Source organism: Tachyglossus aculeatus, chromosome X1 (assembly GCF_015852505.1).
Source record: "Tachyglossus aculeatus isolate mTacAcu1 chromosome X1, mTacAcu1.pri, whole genome shotgun sequence".
Taxonomy (NCBI): Eukaryota; Metazoa; Chordata; class Mammalia; order Monotremata; family Tachyglossidae; genus Tachyglossus; species Tachyglossus aculeatus.
In genome coordinates, this window is record NC_052101.1 from 38,595,501 (window position 1) to 38,615,410 (window position 19,910).

The following is a 19,910-nucleotide window of genomic DNA, read 5'->3' on the forward strand; positions in this document are numbered from 1 at the left end:
TTCCCTCCCCGCCCTTTCTCCACCTTTCCCCTTCCCTTTTCTTTCCTGTCACTCATCTTTTCTAGTCTTCCTGCTTCTCTTCCTCTCATTCTTCCCAGTGCCCCTACCCTCGGTCTGCCCTCACATTCAGAATTTGCCCTGGTTTCCCCTTTGGCGTATACATCTTCTGTCCCAGTAGCCCCAGGGGTAGGTGCCCATTCCTGCCCCGCCGCAGCTTTCCTGGGACTTAGTTTGGCTCCTGCACTTGAGTCGCATGCCAGCTCTCTTAATTCTGTAATGCTCTCTTCTTCATCCTTTCTCCTTTGAGACTTCATTAGTGGCAGATGCCATAGCGACGCATTAGTATGTATCTGAATTATTTAAGAGAAACTTTGGAACCTTTGTATTTTAATGACTGATATATATATATTTTTTTTCCATAGCGCCGTCTTGGAGATGCCGCCAAGAAAGCTATCAGCAAATTGACCACCAGAACAGTAAAGAAGGGTGATAAGGTACGGTATGGACATAATCCCAACAATCTTCACTTAGTATTCAAGTTGTGACTTTGGATAGAAAAAAACTAGTGACCTTGGTTTATTCATTATATCAGTTTTCTTGGCCTTTGATGTATACTAGCTATCATCCACTGGTGCATCTATAATGCCCCTGAACCTAAGATTTGCAAGGTATCTGCCATTTAGAAGGCCAACGTATGTACCTCTCCTCTCCAACAATTAGGTCCCTTGCTTTAGGATTATTGAACCTTGATGAGTCTTCTCATTACAGCTGCCTTTGCTCTTACTAGGGGCTTTTAAGAATGTGCTAACAGGAGAGCAGCTAAATAGACCTGAGTTCTCACCCTTCCTCGCCCACTGACTTTTTTGTGTGTGATCTTGGATGCTTAATTTTTTCGCATCCGCCGATTATAAATGGGCACTCGCTGCTCACATATGGGACCCTCTGAAAACTGAAAATGATGCGACATACAGTCTCTCTCTCTCTCTCTCTCTCTCTTCATGCTATCTCAGAAGTCTGTTTAGGCCAGCATGGCATCTGAGGAGCCAAGTAGAATCACCCCTCCCCACCCCCATTTGCCATCCGATCTTAGGTCTGCAAGCTTTGGATCAAAGTATTGTGCATCAGGCCCGAGATATCTTGAGAACCTTGCATTTTCTTAATATATCCGTAACTCAGAAAATAATTCTTGTTACTGGGAAACGCAAAACCTTGAGGTTAAATGAATTTCTCGTGATGAATTGACAGAGCCTCTCAGCCAGTTGTGTTTACTGATCTCCTGTTGTGTGCAGAGCACCGTCCTAACAACTTGGGAGAGTACAATAGAGTCGTCAAACACAGTCCTTGCGATTGAGGAACTTACAGTCACCTCTCCCCAGCCTTGGATGTTGACTGGCCAGAAACTCCCGTTTTAATGCTTCTGATAACCAGCCACCATCCGTTCTTTGTTAATAAAGGTTATTCTTTAGACGCAGTAATTAATAAGTCACTGAGTTAAATATATCCATTGGGCCTGTACTATTCCTGGAAATACAAGATGTAATCATAGTGTTTTCATTTTTTGTTTTCCTTGGGCTAGCGGCAACAGAGTTCAATTTTTTATCATCATCATCATCAATCGTATTTATTGAGCGCTTATTGTGTGCAGAGCACTGTACTAAGCACTTGGGAAGTACAAATTGGCAACATATAGAGACAGTCCCTACCCAACAGTGGGCTCACGGTCTAAAAGGGGGAGACAAAACCAAACATACTAACAAAATAAAATAGAATAGATATGTACAAGTAAAATAAATAAACAAATAAATAGAGTAATAAATATGTACAGGTATACATCAATATTTACTCAGCACTTACTGTGTGTAGAGCACTGCACTAAGCCTTTAATAATAATAATTAGGGTATTTGTTAAGCGCTTACGTGCTTAGTATGTGTTATTTCAGTCTTCTAGACTGTGAGCCCACTGTTGGGTAGGGACCGTCTCTATATGTTGCCAACTTGTACTTCCCAAGCGCTTAGTATAGTGCTGTGCACACAGTAAGCGCTCAATAAATACGATCGAATGAATGAATGTGCCAAGCACTGTTCTAAGCACCAGGGTAGATACAAGGTAATCAGTTTGGACACAGTCCCTGTCCCACATAATAATAATAATTATGGCATTTGTTAAGCACTAATCAGGTTGGACGCGGTCCATGTCCCATGGGCTCACACTCTTAATCCTCATTTTGCAGAAGAGGTAACTGAGGCCCAGAGAAGGGAAATGACTTACCCAAGGTCACACAGCAGACAAGTGGTGAAGCCAGGATTAGAACCCACGCCCTGCGACTCCCAAGCCTTGCCACTGGGTCAATACAGCAGAGTTTGCAGACATGTTCCCTGCCCTCAATAAGCGTACAGTCTAGACAGGGAGATTTGTTAAGCGCTTACCCTGTGTCAAGCACTGTTCTGAGCGCTGAGAGAGATACAAGTCAGTCAAGTCAGGCACAGTCCCTCTTGCTCATGGGGCTCACAGTTTTAGTATTTAAATTTAAATCTAGGATCACAGCAATTCAAGGGGCCTCAAGATCATCCACCGCTGTTATCCAACACTCTGATGCCTCTAAATTGGTGACTTACGAAACTAGCCGGAGAAATGATTTCCTGTTTAGATTCCCAAGATGGGTGACTCCACAACCTGATAGTCTGTAATAATAATTCTGGTATTTGTTAAGCATTTAGTCGGTGTGAGGCACTGTGCTAAGCGCTGGGGTGGATACAAGCAAATTGGGTTGGACACGGCCCCTGTCCCACGTGGGGCTCACAGTCTCCATCCCCATTTTACAGATGTGGTAACTGAGAATAATAATAATAATAATAATAATGGCATCTGTTAAGCGCCTACTATGTGCAAAGCACTGTTCTAAGCGCTGGGGAGGTTACAGGGTGATCAGGTTGCCCCACGTGGGGCTCACAGCCTTCATCCCCATTTTCCAGATGAGGTAACTGAGGCCCAGAGAAGTAAAGTGACTTGCCCAGGGTCACACAGCAGACAAGTGGCGGAGTCAGAATTAGAACCCATGACCTCCTGATTCCCAGGCTTCTGCTCTATCCACTACACCACGCCTAGATCGGTATTTTTGTTAGCAGCAGTCCTCCAGACTGTAAGCTCGCTGTGAGCAGGGAACGTGTCTGCCAACTCTGTTGTACCCTCCCAAGAGCTCAGTACAGTGTTCTGCATATAGGAAGCACTGAATAAATACACTGATTAATTAATTATGGTATTTGTTAAGCGCTTATGTGCTTATTATGTGTTATTTCAGTCTTCTAGACTGTAATCCCACTGTTGGGTAGGGACCGTCTCTAATACCCACTGGGTATTAGAATAGCGTGAAGTTCTTATTACGTTAAAAAAAAAAATTAGTCTCCTGCTGTAATTTCAGCCCATTTTCTTTGCAGACCCCTTAGGGTGGGTCGAACCACCGGTCAGTCTCAAGATCATGTAAATTTCATCCATTTGAAGATTGAGCCATTCATCATCATCATCAATCGTATTTATTGAGCGCTTACTGTGTGCATTCCTTCACCTCATAGCATTCTCTCCCAGGTGAAACAACTTTGGTTGTGTTAACTGTTTCTGTTAAGTTCTCTTTCCTGCCCCCCCTTCACAGTTTTTTTGGCAGTCGCTCCTGCATTCTCCTTAGTTTCTCCTGTCCTTCCTAAATTGAGGTAGGCCTCATATGCAGAGTGCAGCGAAAGCATTACTTTCTGGCTCTGATGACTTTATGACGAGAAGCAGTGCGTCCTTGTGGAAAGAGTGTGGGCTTGGGTGTCAGAGGACCTGGGTTTTAATCTCGCCCTGCCCCTTGCCTGCGGTGTGGCCTAGACCGAGTCATTTTAGACTGTGAGCCCACTGTTGGGTAGGGACTGTCTCTATATGTTGCCAATTTGTACATCCCAAGCGCTTAGTATAGTGCTCTGCACACAGTAAGCACTCAATAAATACGATTGATTGATTTAGTTTCTCTGTGCCTCTGTTATAATAATAATAATAATAATGATAATGGCATTTATTAAGCGCTTACTATGTGCAAAGCACTGTTCTAAGCGCCGGGGAGGTTACAAGATCTTTGAGTGGATTCGCCGTTTCTGTACAACCGAGGATTCAGGTTTTGGTTTTTCATTTTGGGTTGGTTTTTATGGCGGGGGTACTTTGGTTGGAATTCTAACGGATGACTGGTAAGCCCTCCGAGTTGGAAGACACCAAACCCGGGCGGTGCTCACCGGAGGAGCATTGTAGAAACAGATCAGTTGGCTCGAAGAATGGGCCCTCACCAAACGGGCCGTTCAACAGCACCCAGGGGACCCCTGGGACCAGCCCGAAAAATAGTTAATAATGCGCATTTAGCTTTAATTCTATTTGTTCTGACGACTTTGACACCTGTCTACATGTTTTCTTGTCTGTCTCCCCCTTCTAGACTGTGAGCCCGTTGTTGGGTAGGGACCGTCTCTATATGTTGCCGAATTGTACTTCCCAAGCGCTTAGTACAGTGCTCTGCACACAGTAAGCGCTCAGTAAATGCGACTGATTGATTGATTAGTACAGTGCTCTGCACACAGTAAGCACTCAATAAATACGATTGAATGAATGAATGAATACAAGGTGATCAGATTGTCCCACGGGGGGCTCACAGTCTTAATCCCCATTTTACAGATGAGGGAACTGAGGCCCAGGAAGTGAAGTGACTTGCCCAAAGTCACCCAGCTGACAAGCGGCAGAGCCGGAATTTGAACCCGTGACCTCTGACTCCAAAGCCCGGGCTCTTTCCACTGAGCCGCGCTGAGACTGTGAGCCCACTGTTGGGTAGGGACCGTCTCTATATGTTGCCAACTTGTACTTCCCAAGCGCTTAGTACAGTGCTCTGCACACAGTAAGCGCTTAATAAATGCAATTGATTGATTGATTCCCAGCATTATCTGAAAAACGGGGGTGAAGGCCGGGAGCCCCGTGTGGAACAGGGACCATGGCCACGTGATATCTTATATCCACCCCAGAATATTAATAATAATAATGATGGCATTTATTAAGCGCTTGCTATGTGCAAAGCACTGTTCTAAGCGCTGGGGAGGTTACAAGGTGATCAGGTTGTCCCACGGGGGACTCACAGTTTTAGTCCCCATTTTACAGATGAGGTAACTGAGGCACAGAGAGGTGAAGTGACTTGCCCAAAGTCACACAGCTGACAATTGGTGGAGCCGGGGCTTGAACCCATGACCTCCGACTCCAAAGCCCGGGCTCTTTCCACTGAGCCACGCTGCACTTAGTACAGTGCCTGGCGTATAGTATGCACTTAACAGATGACATTAACTGAGCCCCTTCCTTCCTCTCCCCCTCGTCCCCTTCTCCATCCCCCCATCTTACCTCCTTCCCTTCCCCACAGCACCTGTATATATGTATATATGTTTGTACATATTTATTACTCTATTTATTTTACCTGTACATATCTATTCTATTTTATTTTGTTAGCATGTTTGGTTTTGTTCTCTGTCTCCCCCTGTTAGACTGTGAGCCCACTGCTGGGTAGGGACTGTCTCTGTATGTTGCCAACTTGTACTTCCCAAGCACTTAGTACAGTGCTCTGCACACAGTAAGCGCTCAATAAATACGATCGATTGATTGATTGAAAACAAAAAACCATCAGTAGATCTCAGGACCATGTCGGCTCTTTCATTCAGGACGGGGGCCAGTTGGCCTCCATGGCTAGCACTTGGTGCAATTCTGGGAATGGAGGTCAGGAACTCCTGGCGTAATCCAGATTTGTTCCACGTCCCCAAGGATCTTACTACTCTTAGGACAAAGGAGAGGCTGTAGCAGAAATGGTCATGACCCTTAAATGCTTCCCAACTGTTCTGCCATTTCTTATTCTTTGGCTCTTTCATCCTAGAGAGACACAGAAGATCCTCTGGCATTCATCCAAACAGCTCTCAACTGCCATGAAACTACTATTACCCTCTCCCTTTTTGCTTCTAATAAAACTAGAAAAGGAAACAGTAGCTGAAAAGACTGAATGTGTGATCAGAAGACTGCCATTCTCACACCGCTGGGTATTTTTTTTTCCCCCTCCCCTGTTTTTCTACACTTTCCTGGCATCTGCATTCTGCTACTTCAGTGGGAGTGTGTGACAATTTAAAGCTTATCTTAAGAGGAAATCTATTATTTTTTGATAGGATACTTGCAAGCCCATTAGGTGATGTGTAGGTTGCACTGCAGTCTTCAAAGGAGTTGTGTATGTCATTGAAAGAGGCTCGGGAACAAATCTGCCATTCATCAGCAAAGCCTATCCAGTTTCTCAGCAAGAAATATTGACTAACGCTTCCAGTACTGAAGTTGCTAATTGGCTCTTGCTGGGTTTGGGGACTTTTCATTTTTTTTAATATCCCGGTCTCTGCCTTCCTGATGTGGAAAAGCTGCTTTCTGAGAGAGAAATTGCAGGGAACCGAGGCAGTTTTCAGATTTTTGTCCTACTTTTTCTAGTTTGGATTTTAAAAGATCCCCATCTGACAAGCGGGATCCGAATATACAGCTTGTCGTTTTTTTGTCAACCGCCTTTTCATACTCATGTAAAATTTGATTTTTGAAAAAGGTAGATTTATCTCATAAAATTATCATAAAGTATGACCTACGACTCTAACCCTTTCTCGGTTTCTTAATTAGCACATGAGGAAAACCACCTCCCCAAGTCTATATTACAAGGTTTAGAGTTCTGTAAGCAGTGTATAAATGCTAAATGTTCACAGGCTACGATAAGTTCTCTACAACCCTATTTTTTCATAGAAATAGTCTGTTTTATTTGCCGTACCCTGTCAAACATGATAGAAATGTATTTCCTCTGTTAAGAGAATTAGCTATTTTGTAAAGACAGATGCACAGCAGCCTGGAAGGATTCACAGTCCTAGCCTTATCTGACTAGGAGCCATTTCCAAACCAAGTTTTGTTGTTGTTTTTTCTACTGAGTGATAGCATTCTCCCTCACTCCCCTTTCAGCTCCTGAAACATCTCAAAAGTCCTTAACTAGATAGCATGGGCCCACACAGAGGAGTAGGAACTGAGAAGGGAGTAGATATGATGTGTGCATATTGGTGTGGGCAAATATCTGTGCATGTATAGGTCGAAACTGTACTCATTGAGTTTGAAACTTGGATTATTTATTGCAATTTACCTTGTCCGATGTTTTGCTGGTCACGAGTCACACTTTTAGCCCATGTAACCTGTTCTACGGCATCTTCGGTACTCACCATTTTGCACAGGAGAGTTCATGCATTGCTGATTTTATATACTTCAAGTATAGTCTGAGCTCCTGATTTTTTGATTTTTTTTCTCCTGCTGCTCATTTCAGGAAACAGACCCCGACTTTGATCATTGTGCTGTCTGCATAGAGAGTTACAAGCAGAATGATGTTGTCCGCATCCTGCCCTGCAAGTAAGCCAAAGCTTTCCTTTTATTTTGAATTTAATAGAAAGCCGTTTTCTGGTCATTTTTTCCGTATCTTTTTTTTTCCCCAGCATTTTGCCTTCAGAATGGCTGCCTCACCCCTTAGACCCATTTACTTGGAAATGGTTGTGGTATATTCCATGTAATAGTGAGAGAGCAACATCCCAAACATCTGTACAGTAAAACACTGTAATCATTATTCTGGCAGCTTGCTGTACTATCCCAGCAAATTCTGATTTCTCAAATATCTCCACTCACAAGAAATTCACATATTCCCCAACATACTCTGCTAACGTTTCGATTGTAAGCGGTTGTGACAATTCTGGTTTTATTTTCCAGGTTTCCTAATAGTTTAATTATTGATTAATATTCCTTGGTGAACTAAGGTGAATCCTGCTCGCTGACAATATGCCTTCTTTTCAGTACTGTTCTTTCCTCTTGTCTGATTTGAGCTGACTGATAATGTCTCTGAACTCTTATGTTTAATGAAAGTTTCATAGCCACTGTTAGGTGTAATATTTGGTTGCTGTTAAGATCTTTCCTGAGTGCTTTCTTCTTTGTCCCCAGAAAATGAAAAATATATAGATTAAATCTGTATTGTGTACCTGTAGTTAGTCTAGTATCGATAATGACTGCGTTTATGAAGCATTTACTCTGTGCTAAATACTGTGCTAAGGAGCACTGATAACGTCTCTGAACTATTATGTTTAATGAAAGTTTCATAGCCACTGGTAGGTGTGATATTTGGTTGCTAAGATCTTTCCTGAGTGCTTTCTTCTTTGTCCCCAGAAAATGAAAAATAAATAGATTAAATCTGTATTGTGTACCTGTAGTTAGTCTACTATCGCTAATGACTGCGTTTATGAAGCACTTACTCTGTGCTAAATACTGTGCTAAGGAGCACTTTGCCTAATGGTTAGAGCTCAGGCCTGAGAGTTAGAAGGACCTGGTTCTAATCAGGGTTCCTCCACTTTTCTGTGTGACCTTGGGCAAGTCACTTAACTTCTCTGTGCCTCAGTTGCCTCATCTGTAAAGTGGTGATTAGGACTGTGAACCTCATGTGGGACATAGAGTATGTCCAACCCGATTAGCTTGTATCTACCCCAGTGCTTAGGTGTAATATTTGGTGCTGTTAAGATCTTTCCTGAGAGTGCTTTCTTCTTTTTCCCCAGAAAATGAAAAATATATAAATTAAATCTGTGTTGTGTACCTGTAGTTAGTCTACTATCGATAATGACTGCGTTTATGAAGCAGTCTGACACATTTATGCCTGACACAAATACCATAAAAAAAAGCCCCGAAGTAGATACAAGATAATCAGATCGGTCACATTTCCTTTCCCACCCGGAACTCACCCACCATCCAACAGGGAGAGAGAGCTCAGGGATCTTATCCCCATTCTACAGATGAAGAATCTGATGTCCAAAGAGGTTAAGTGAGCAGCCCAAGAGCACACAGCAGGCAAAATGAGGGAGCCAGAACTAGAACTCTTGTCTCCTGACTCACACACTTGAGTTTTTTCCACTAACTAGGCCATGCTGCCATGATACAGTAGAGAATAACTACGTCGGGGTCAGGCCCATTGGAAAGCAGAATCTGGAGAGGAGAGGAATGCCATGGATTTGTGTGGCCAAGAGCCAGGCTTTGGATCTGAACCAAAGTTTAATGTATTTGAAGCCTTGCCGTACTCCGATTGCTAATTCAGAGAGTGGCTAAGCTTTTTTTTTTCAATCCTATGTCACCGAGGGCCATGGTGGAGCTCATCAGCCTGCTTAGGCCTCCTTCAAGCCTCCCTGCAATTTAACTGCACTTTTTTTATTCTGAGGCGCTTGTAGTTATGAGACACTTAAGTCATCCATTCTCTTTAGTCTTAACCGCAAGTAAATTATGCCAACCGACCCCAAAATGTCAGTAGTCACTGCTTAAACTTGGGCACTAACGTTTTAAAGACTTTGAGTAAGTTGTACTTTTCAAAATACCTTTTTTTTTTTGAAAACGGAGTGTAGTTGTGCATTTGTACTGTTGAAAAGTAAATTTTGATTCAGGTCAACTTCCAGATTTTATTTCCCCCCCCTTTCTTCCCACCTCAGTCAATCATTCAGTCATGTTTATTGAGTGCTTATTGTGTGCAGAGCACCATACTGAGCTCTTGGGAGAGTACAGTATAACAGTAAAGCAGAGTTGGTGGACACATTTCCCTGCCCACAACAAGCTTACAGTCTAGAGGACGAGTTTACAGACTCTCTGTTCTTAAAGAGTGCCCTTTTCATTCATTCATTCATTCAATCGTATTTATTGAGTGCTTACTGTGTGCAGAGCACTGTACTAAGCACTTGAGAAGTACAAGTTGGCAACATATAGAGACGATCCCTACCCAACAGTGGGCTCACAGTCTAGAAGGGGGAGACAGAGAACAAAACAAAACATATTAACAAAATAAAATAAATAGAATAAATATGTACAAATAAAATAAATAAAATATTTCCTGACTAAGCCCTCATTTTCCTTACTCCCTTTCCCTTAGAACGAAACAAAACATATTAACAAAATAAAATAAATAGAATAAATATGTACAAATAAAATAAATAAAATATTTCCCGACTAAACCCTCATTTTCCTTACTCCCTTTCCCTTTTGCATCGCCGTGCACTTGGATTTGCCCACTTTATTCACCTCATCCACAGAACTTGTGAACATATCCATATTTATGTTAATGTCTGTTTCTCCCTCTAGTCTGAAAGTTCATCATGGGCAAGGCTGTCTACCAACTCTTCTGTACTCTCCCAAGCGCTTAGTACCGTGCACAGTAAGCGCTCCATAAACGCAGTTGATTGACACAGCAATCATGACCATCAGGTGTAAGATAATAATAATAATAATAATAGTGACATTTATTAAGCACTTACTATGTACAAAGCACTGTTCTAAGCGCTGGGGAAGTTACAAAGTGATCAGGTTGTCCCAAGGGGGGTTCACAGTCTTAATCCCCATTTTACAGATGAGGTAACTGAGGCCCAGAGAAGTTAAGTGACGTGCCCAAAGTCACACAGCTGATAATTGGCGGAGCTGGGATTTGAACCCATGACCTCTGACTCCAAAGCCCATGCTCTTTCCAACTGAGCCACGCTTCTTCTCCAAGATCCTCCTGGTGCCTTCCTCCCCACTTTGACATTGCCCAGCAAGGCCTAGTCTCATTTTCTGCTGTCTCCGAGAATATTAACCCCTCCATCTGTGTCTCCCACCCCATCACACTTTATATGTTGCCAATTTGTACTTCCCAAGCGCTTAGTACAGTGCTCTGCACATAGTAAGCGCTCAATAAATGCGATTGATGATGATGATGATCACACTGGGTCTCAGGAGATCTTGTTCTTGCTATTATCCCTTCCCATTCTGGTGCTTTCCTCTTCAACTGCTCACCAGCTGTCTCAGTGAACAGCATTTCCTGAGCTCTTGCACTGCTGTGCTAGATGCTTGGCAACACTGAGCTGAAGTAAAAGATTCAGTCCTTATCCTTGATCTTTCAGCCTGTGAGGGAGACAAGGGGACAAAAATAGCCAAATACACAACAGGTAAAAAAAAGGCAGAGCTTTGATACAAATGATAATAAAAATTAACAAGAGTTACTGTACTTCTGATTCCATACTTCTCATTTGCCTTAAGGCTCTGTAATAGCTTCTCTGTGTCTTTTGCTGGGCCCTCTACTCTTCCACTTTATAGTCAATCAATTAGTGGTATTTACTGAGCATTTACTGTGTGCAGAGCACTGTACTAAGTGCTTGGGAGGATACAATACTCTAGAACAGACAGGTGTGATCTGAGCCCATGAGGAGCTTACAGACCAGATAGACTAAACCAACTTGGAGAACTCATCTGCTCAAATAATTTTAGTTACCACCTATATGTGGGTAATTCCTAGATCAATGTATCCAGCCATGATCTTTCATCTTCTCTGGTTGTGTATCCCTTCATGTTTTTAAGATTCCTGTGCTTTCACCTAAAAATGTGGCTCAAATTTAGTTCAACTTCCCTATCTGTCTTCACCACAATCTCCCCACACCTTTTACCTTGCAGTCATCTTTGACTCCTCATTTATTCCCTTTCCCTACCAATCAGCCACAGATTTTTTCCTCAGTCATATTTCACAAAGTCAACCTGCCACAGCTTTTTCCTCAGTCATATTTCACAAAGTCACCTTTTCTTCTCCATGCCCGCAGTCCCTGTCCCATAGGAATTATGTTCTGGTTTCCCTGCCTCTCTTTCTACTCTGCCATCAGCAGAATCATCTTTCAATATTTTGGACACGGTGCTTTCTCTTCAGTAGGCCAAATAGCTCCCAATCACTGCCTCAAATTGAAACTCTTGACATGAGACTCCAAAGGCCTCCACTCTCCAGCTGTCTCCTTTCCCTATCTAATGACCCTAATGTCCTGTTCTGCCTAGGCTGACCATTCGCACCGGGGCAGTCTTGGATTTTCAGTTTTCCAGGCAATTTTAGAATGTCCCGAAACAGGGATTGCCTTAGCTAAACTCAGTCTACATTACCCCAGCTGCAACTGCTCCTTCTCTTCCCACGTGTGGCTCATTCTAAGCACATGGATCCATTTAGGCTCCTCAGCATTCCAGGGCCTCCCAGAATATTGGGAGATCCTGTGTGCCCTTCCCCACCCCCTCAAACCTCTCTTTCCTTCTCTTTTTGTCATGGTAACTGAAGGGGAAGGGAAAAGCCTGCAACGTGGAACGGTGTCTTCGTTTTCAAAATAAAAACTGGTCAGCCTAGTTACTCCCTTCCTTGTAGGGGCCACTCCAGCCAAGTGAGCCTGATGAACTTCCTTAACACAGAACTTTTCTACCTTTCCATCATTTCTGGGTTGCTTGTCTCCCTGCCCCTTTGCCAAATAATGTTCCTTACCTCCTTTAAAGCTATTAAAACACATCATCATGAACCCTTCCCAGATTAATTCCATCCCTCCCCGGCCTCCGGCCCTGACCCCTTAAGACCACCACATCAATGTGTATATGTATATATACACACACATTATACATATATATGTATGTATGTGTGCGTTTGTAGCTTTGAAATACCATTTGACTGTTCATGCTGTCATGTATTTTTATAGTTTATCTGTGCATCACTTATGAAATATATCAACTCTTTTCAACTTAAATGGTTGTCCTCTCTCCCTAGAGGCCATGCCTTGTCCTTTCTTTGCATCCACCAGAGTACCTAGCACAATACTTAGCCTACAGTCAGTGTTTTGCACATAGTAAGCGCTTAACAAATGCCATCATTATTATTATTATTATTATTACAGTCGCTTCAGTAAGTGCTTCGGACTGACTGTAGTCAGTTCTCCTATAAAGGGGTGGGAGGAGGAGGGGGCTGTACTCCGGAGGCACCTCATTCGAAGGAAAACTTGGGTTGTAGAATTCACACACAATGACTGACCTGCTCCTGACCAGTATTTCCAACATCGCATCGCGTCCTATGTCGACAGGCACGTGTTGTCCGAAGAATATTCCGTAAATCTGCAGTAGCATTCCATCTAAAGCACATGTCGTACAAGAATTTACTGTATTCAATTTCTAACTTCAGTTTCCCGTTCAGAATACTTTGTTTGCTCCTTACGGATTCTAATCACTTTAATATTTGAAAACGTAGTCGTTTCAGAAAGTTATAACTGAATAAGACTGTATCGTTTATTTGGGGATTATCGAATCCCATCAATTTTTTATGCCATTTGTATGGATTCAGTGGATTTTCAAGACCCATGTTTACATAGGGAATTAAATGTATTTTTGCAAAACTGTAATTTTGTAATTGAAATCAACTAGTCATCCTTGTATCATCACATTCTAGACAGTCTAATGGTGAAGTCGTTTGGTCGGGTTGGTGTCTGGAGTGTTTTACAGTTTCATTTAACGAAGTAGCAATGGAACTGTTCTTTGCCCTAACAGTGTTGCCTAAGCTAAGGCTGAGACAGAGAGAAAATGTTAATTTTAGATGTGGTGTAAGTAGACACACGGCGCAGGTGTTGACCTCTCATTTATTCATTCATTCAATCGTATTTACTGAGCGTCATTCAATCAATTGTATTTATTGAGGGCTTACTGTGTGCAGAGCACTGTACTGAGCACTTGGGAAGTACAAGTTGGCAACATATAGAGACGGTCCCTACCCAACAGCGGGTTCACAATCTAGAAGGGGGAGACAGACAACAAAACAAAACGTATTAACAAAATAAAATGAATAGAATAAATATGTACCAGTAAAATAAATAAATAAATAGAGTAATAAATATGTATGAACCTATATACAGGTGCTGTGGGGAAGGAGGTAAGGCAGAGGGAGGAGGAGAGGAAGGAGGGGGCTCAGTCTGGGAAGGCCTCCTGGAGGAGGTGAGCTCTCAGTAGGAGAGCTATTATTATTCATTCAATATTATTATCAGTATTATATTATATTATAACATATAATTCTAATTCTAATTGTATTTAATAGTATATAATATAATTATTATTATATTATTATTCATTCATTCAATAAATACAACTGAATGAATGAATATATGTGACACAAAGGTACAGAGCGAGTCTTTGGTCCTCCTTTATTTTTTTCATCCTAAAAAAGTATAAAACCTGTTGACTGAAAACAGAATTCTTTTTAAAAATTTGAGACTGTCCGAATGGCAGTCAGAAGCAGCAGAGAGAATATCATGCAACACGTTTTACATCCCCTGGAATCAGAGAAATTGGAGGCAGACCTGAAGAAGATGACATCTACCATTCAGATGCCCTCAAACATACCTTCTTGTATTGAAGATGAGGCCCTACAAAACAGAAAATCTGCATCTGTGATAACATGGCCTTGGTTCCAACTTTCAAGGACCTTGTTTTATCCAACAGAGCCTAGAGAAAGGTTAAAGTGTTCGGACCTGATGACACACCGGCCGAGGTCTACACACAGCCAGTTTTTTATGGAACTGGGAGGAAATGCCGTCTGTAGCGTCCTCAGGAAGAAAGATGAAAGAGCAGTCTGAGCTCACCTTCCCAACTTCTCCAAGCTTTTCCTTCCCTTCAAGTTCTCAAGAGTTTTTCTGGTCTGACAACTGACGACATTTGCTTCTGGAATTGCAATATGATTTAAGATTGCAGCATGACAAAGTGGGCAGGTTCTTTTTAGCATGTACCTCCTACTTAGACAGTGGGACCTGATTTACCTGGTGTCCACCCCAGCGCTCAGTACAGTGCTTGGCACATAGCGCTTAAGAAATAACACAGTTATTATTATCATCATTGCCATTATTATTATTATATGTGCAGGAGGCCAAACTACAACCCCTCGACTGCTTTCAAAGACCTCGCAAAAACATTTAACACTGTTGCTGTTAGGAAAAATTAGCTCATTAGTATTCTGACTGTTGGATTATTTCTGACCATTTGAAGTGCTGTCTCTATGTCGAGTACTGGACTAAATGATAATGAGAAGAAATGTGGCGTAGTAGACAGAGCACAGTCAGAGGACCTGGGTTCTAATTCAAGCTCTGCCATTTGCCTGCTGTGTGACCTTGGGCAAGTCCCCTAACTTATCTTTGCTTCAGTTTCCTCATCTGTAAAATGAGGATTAAGATTGTGAGCTCTAAATGGGACAGGAACTTTGACCAACCTGATTAGTTTGTGTCTGTCCTAGGGCTTCGTACACTCCCTGGAATATAGTATTAACAAATACCATTAAAAAAAACTTTTTAAAGGCAAGTACAAAGAGAGGCTCAACATAAATGATGATATTTGTTAAATAATAATAATGAAATAATTAGGGTATTTGTTAAGGGCTTACTATGTGCTAAGCACCATCCTAAGTACTGGGGTCAATACAGGCTAATCAGATTGTCCCACGTGGGGCTCACACTTTTAATCCCCATTTTACAGATGAGGTAACTGTGACACCGAGAAGTTGTGACTTGCCCAGGGTCACACAGCAGACAAGTGGCGGAGGCAAGATTAGAACCCACGTCCCCTGACTCCCAAGCCTGTGTTCTTTCCACTAAACCATGCTGCTTCTCTAAGCCTATGCTGCTTCTCTTAAATTCTTACTATGTGTCAGGCACTGTTCTAATAAATGGTGAGGGGAGGTCAAACACACGCGGAGAAAGAAATAGTGGAATGAACCCGGTAAAAAATAGGGACAAAATGGTATTTGTTAAGGGCTTACTATGTGCCAGGCAGTGTTCTAAGTGCTAGGGGAGATACAAGGTAAACAGGTTGAACACAGTCCATGTCCCACGTGGGGCTCATGGTCTTAATCCCCATTTTCCCTGGTTTGAGTGGTGATTATGGATGGTTATGGTTATATCCAGTAATTCATGATCCAGTGGTCTCAGGTGCCATTATTAAGGGCCTGAATGCCCCTCTCTTCACCCAGGGACAGAGAGCTCATTCATTCAGTCATTCAACCGTATTTGTTGAGCGCTTACTGTGTGCAGAGCACGGTGCTAAGCGCTTGGAAAGTACAGTTGGGCAACCTACAGAGACAGTCCCTATCCAACAAACGGGCTCACAGTCTGGAAGGGGGAGATGCATCAAAACAAGTAGACAGCTGTCTAATACTATCAAAACAGATAAGTAGAATTATAGCTATATACATATTATTAAAATAGAGTAATAAATATGTACAAAGATACACAAATGCTATGGGGAGGGGAGGAGGAGCAGAGGATAAGGGGAGGGCTCAGTCTGGGGAGGCCTCCCGGAGGAGGTGAGCTCTCAGTAGGGCTTTGAAGGGAGGAAGAGAGCTAGTTTGGCGGATGTGCGGAGGGAGGGCATTCCCGGCCAGAGGAAGGACGTGGGCCGGGGGTCGACGGCGGGACAGGTGAGAACGAGGCACAGCGAAGAGGTTAGCGGCAGAGGAGCGGAGGGTGCGGGCTGGGCCGGAGAAGGAAAGGAGGGAGGTGAGGTAGGAGCGGGAATGGTGATGGAGAGCTTTGAAGCCATTAGTGAGGAGTTTTTGCTTCGTGCGAAGGTTGATACGCAACCTAATTGCATGTCTGCAGCCCCTTACTCTTAAGCTGTTTTGACAGTGGAAGGTGCACTGTCTAACCCCTTCCTCCTCACCAAAGTGGTGAAGCAGCCTTGTGTAGTTGGCCCAAGCAGTCATTTAGAAAGATGCTTCGAGAGACCCGGTGGTGGCATTAGAATAAGTTTCCGAGCCACCGGGAAAATCTTCCAATTTGGCAGTTCAATTTGAGTGTTGTTAAATATCTCTGAAAGTTGCTTTTTGGAAATGACTGCAAGAAGATACGGAGATGTAATGAATCCAATGATTCACATTCCGGTATGGGCCAGCACCGGGGAAACTGCAGAAAAATGGAAAATCACCATTGGCGACTTGGAATCGAGAGCAGGCTTAGAGTGCCGCTGTCTAGGGAGCAGGCTGTCCACTGATAATCGAGTGGCAGTTGCAGCAACAGACCCTGATGTTTAGCTGTTGAAAAAGAGAAACATTTCCCACCCCATCCAAGCAGCAAATAAACCAGAGCAACAGGGGATAGGCAGCCTCTGAATGTTCACAGTATAGCGGGGATCGTTGGTCTCAGGCACACACACATGATGAATCACCATCTTCTTCTCATACAAAGGACAAACCTATATCAAGAAAATGGTGGCTGTTTTCAAAGCAAAGTCATCAGGAAAGGAAAATGTAAGACAAAGCGTTTAAGGAAGTAAAAATCCTTCCTCTCTTGAACTGACAGTGAGGTCTTAAAATGTTTTCTCTGGAGTTCTCGATGTGAGAAGTCAGAAGCATTTATTCTAAATCAGTCATATTTATTGTGTGCTAAGTGCTTGCGAGAGTACAATAGAACAGAGTCGGTAGACACATTCTGAAGTATTTAATAGAATTGCTAGGTGCTCTGATTTTGCCCAAGAAGACTATGTGAGGCAAAGATTGGTAAGTGCTCAAAGAAAAAAGCTGGGATGTGGTAATTGGACAGTAAAGCAAGACTGAAAAACAGCAATACCAGTTCAATAACAAAATGTATCTGTAGTAAAGTCATTCTCGTTACAGTAAAATTTCTCCAGCAAAAGCAAGACTGAAAAACAGCGATTCCAGTTCAATAACAAAATAAGGTATCCATAGTAAAGCAAAGTCCTGTTCTCGTTACAGTAAAATTTCTCCAGCAAAAGAATTCCCATCTTATGGATCTTAGAGAGGAGTAAATAATGCCAAGGAAGAAACAAACATAGAATCAAATAAAGTTGATTAGGAAAGAGATGATGCAGAACATGAATTTGAAATGAGTGCATTCTTTTTCTGCAATTGGAAGTCTGAGGTTAGGTTTTGTATGTTTTGATATGCTTACATTTCTATATGAACAATTTAACAGAAGCCCATAATAGTAAAAAAAAACCCACCTAAATTTGACTAGTGCTTTTATATTTCAATTTTGCATCAATTCTCAGTTTATCTTCAATACCCCTGTGAAGTAAGGAGAGGCAGGCGCTTTCACCCTCACTTTGCAGATGAGGAAATTGAGATTCCAGGGGGTGTATACTAGAATATGACATCACGGAAAAAAAAAAATCCCAGTCTGCGCTACAATTTCAAAAGAAAAGGCAAAAATTGTACAAGAATAGTAATGGCAAGGTGTACCTAAGAAAAGTGGAAAAATGACATGAAGAGGTGCTGTTCTGATATTTGGTTGCTTGTCATATTTAGTAAAGAAACATAATTTATTTTGATTGTGATCTTCCATAATATTAGATTGCTCATAAGAAGCAACATGTGTTTCCATGTATAGAAGCATGCTACTCTGTTATGCCTTTTTGTTTTAACTTGTCCCCACATAAACTGATTCACGTTTTCTCCTCACATTTATGAGGAAATGACTTGTGTTTAGTCCTAGACGTAGGTGGTATAAAATGATGTAGCTAGGAAATGTTATTTCTTTATATTAGCAGAAAACTGGATTTAATTTCACTATTGGGAATGCCAGAGGTGTAGTAGAAATTCTAATGAAGATCTAGTTAAATTATATTCCATTTCTTCAAAGTATAAATAAGGATAGTCTGAGGAGACTATAAATAGTTGTAATCAAAAGGTCCTAAGGTCTTAAACGTATGTGTTTACAATTTCTCAGTTGCAGTTTCTAATGGGCTGACGCTCCAGTGAACTGAGGCTGTGTCTGCATGGCGTAAGCCTAATGATTAGTTGCAAAAATTTTGTGGATTCCACCCTTGAAGTAATTGCTTGGGTAATCTCTGACTCATTAGCCACCTAATGTTAGGGAAATTTGATACTATTACATTTTGCCACTATTCAGCCAGTAGCGCATTAGGCTCTGGTTGTTAGACTGTAGAAAATGTCGATAGATACAGAAGCAGGGTGTCTTAGTAAAAAGAGCACGGGCCTGGGAGTAAGAGGACCTGGGTTCTAATCCCAGCTCTGGCATTTGTCTGCTCTGTGACCTTGGGCCAGCCACTTCACTTCTTTGTGCCTCGGTTACCTCATCTGTAAAAGGGAGATTAAGGACTGTGAGCCCCATGGAGACAGGGGCTGTGTCCAACCTGATTAGCTTGTATCTACCCCAGTGCTTAGTACAGTGTCCGGCAGGTAGTAAGCACTTAACAAATAACACTGAAAAAGAAAAGATTAGGTATTTTGTATCCTTGGTGGCGTGCTCTAATGTTCACACTCCGGTTGCCCTCCTACTCCGCCTGATGGTGCTCTGTGTTCCCCTTCTCCCCAGTACTTAGTACAGTGCCCGGCAGGTAGTAAGCACTTAACAAATAACACTGAAAAACAAAAGATTAGGTATTTTGTATCCTTGGTGGTGTGCTGTAATGTTCACACTCCGGTTGCCCTCCTACTCCGCCTGATGGTGCTCTGCGTTACCCTTCTCGTCCTCCCCCGTCTTGCCTGGATTCTTTGGACAGCCCTGGGAGACTTTAAATCGAAATTCAGAAGTGCCCGTTTGGTGTCCAAAGTAGGATTGGGGCCAAATTCCCTGCTGATGTTATTGGCTCTTGACATTACATTTGGTCCGTGCAGATACAGATGCGTATGCCTGCTATTCATCCCTCCCAGGCCACCAACTTCGACCGCTCATTCCCTGATGGCTCCTTCCCCTCTGTCTTCCAACAGATCTCTAATCTCCCCTATCCACTGCACCCTCCAGCTGTCACCCCATCTCCCTCCTCCCATTCCTATCCAAACTCCCTGAAGAGGTTCATGCACTTCCTTTCCTCCAACTCACTTCCTGACCCTTGGCAATCTGGTTTTCATCTTCATCCTACTGGGGCCACTCTCTTCAAGGTCACCAGTGTCTTCCTCCTTGCCAGATCTACCAGGCTCTACTCTTATCTCAGTCCCCTTTGACCTCTCATTTGCTTTTGGCACGGTGAATCACTCCTTTTTCCTGGAAACGCTATTAAGCCTTGATTTTACTGA

The 19,910-nt window shown here is 42.6% G+C and overlaps 1 protein-coding gene across 2 annotated transcripts in view; it reads left to right on the forward strand.

Moving 5' to 3' along the window:
• The window catches only part of RNF130 (ring finger protein 130), a 121,014-nt gene that overhangs the window by 71,281 nt on the left and 29,823 nt on the right, over positions 1–19,910 (forward strand). For both annotated transcript variants that reach the window (XM_038772151.1, XM_038772150.1), the window contains exons 4-5: positions 423–494; positions 7,374–7,456. In XM_038772151.1, the coding sequence (XP_038628079.1) occupies positions 423–494; positions 7,374–7,456 (155 nt within the window). The remainder of the gene's footprint in view (positions 1–422; positions 495–7,373; positions 7,457–19,910) is intronic.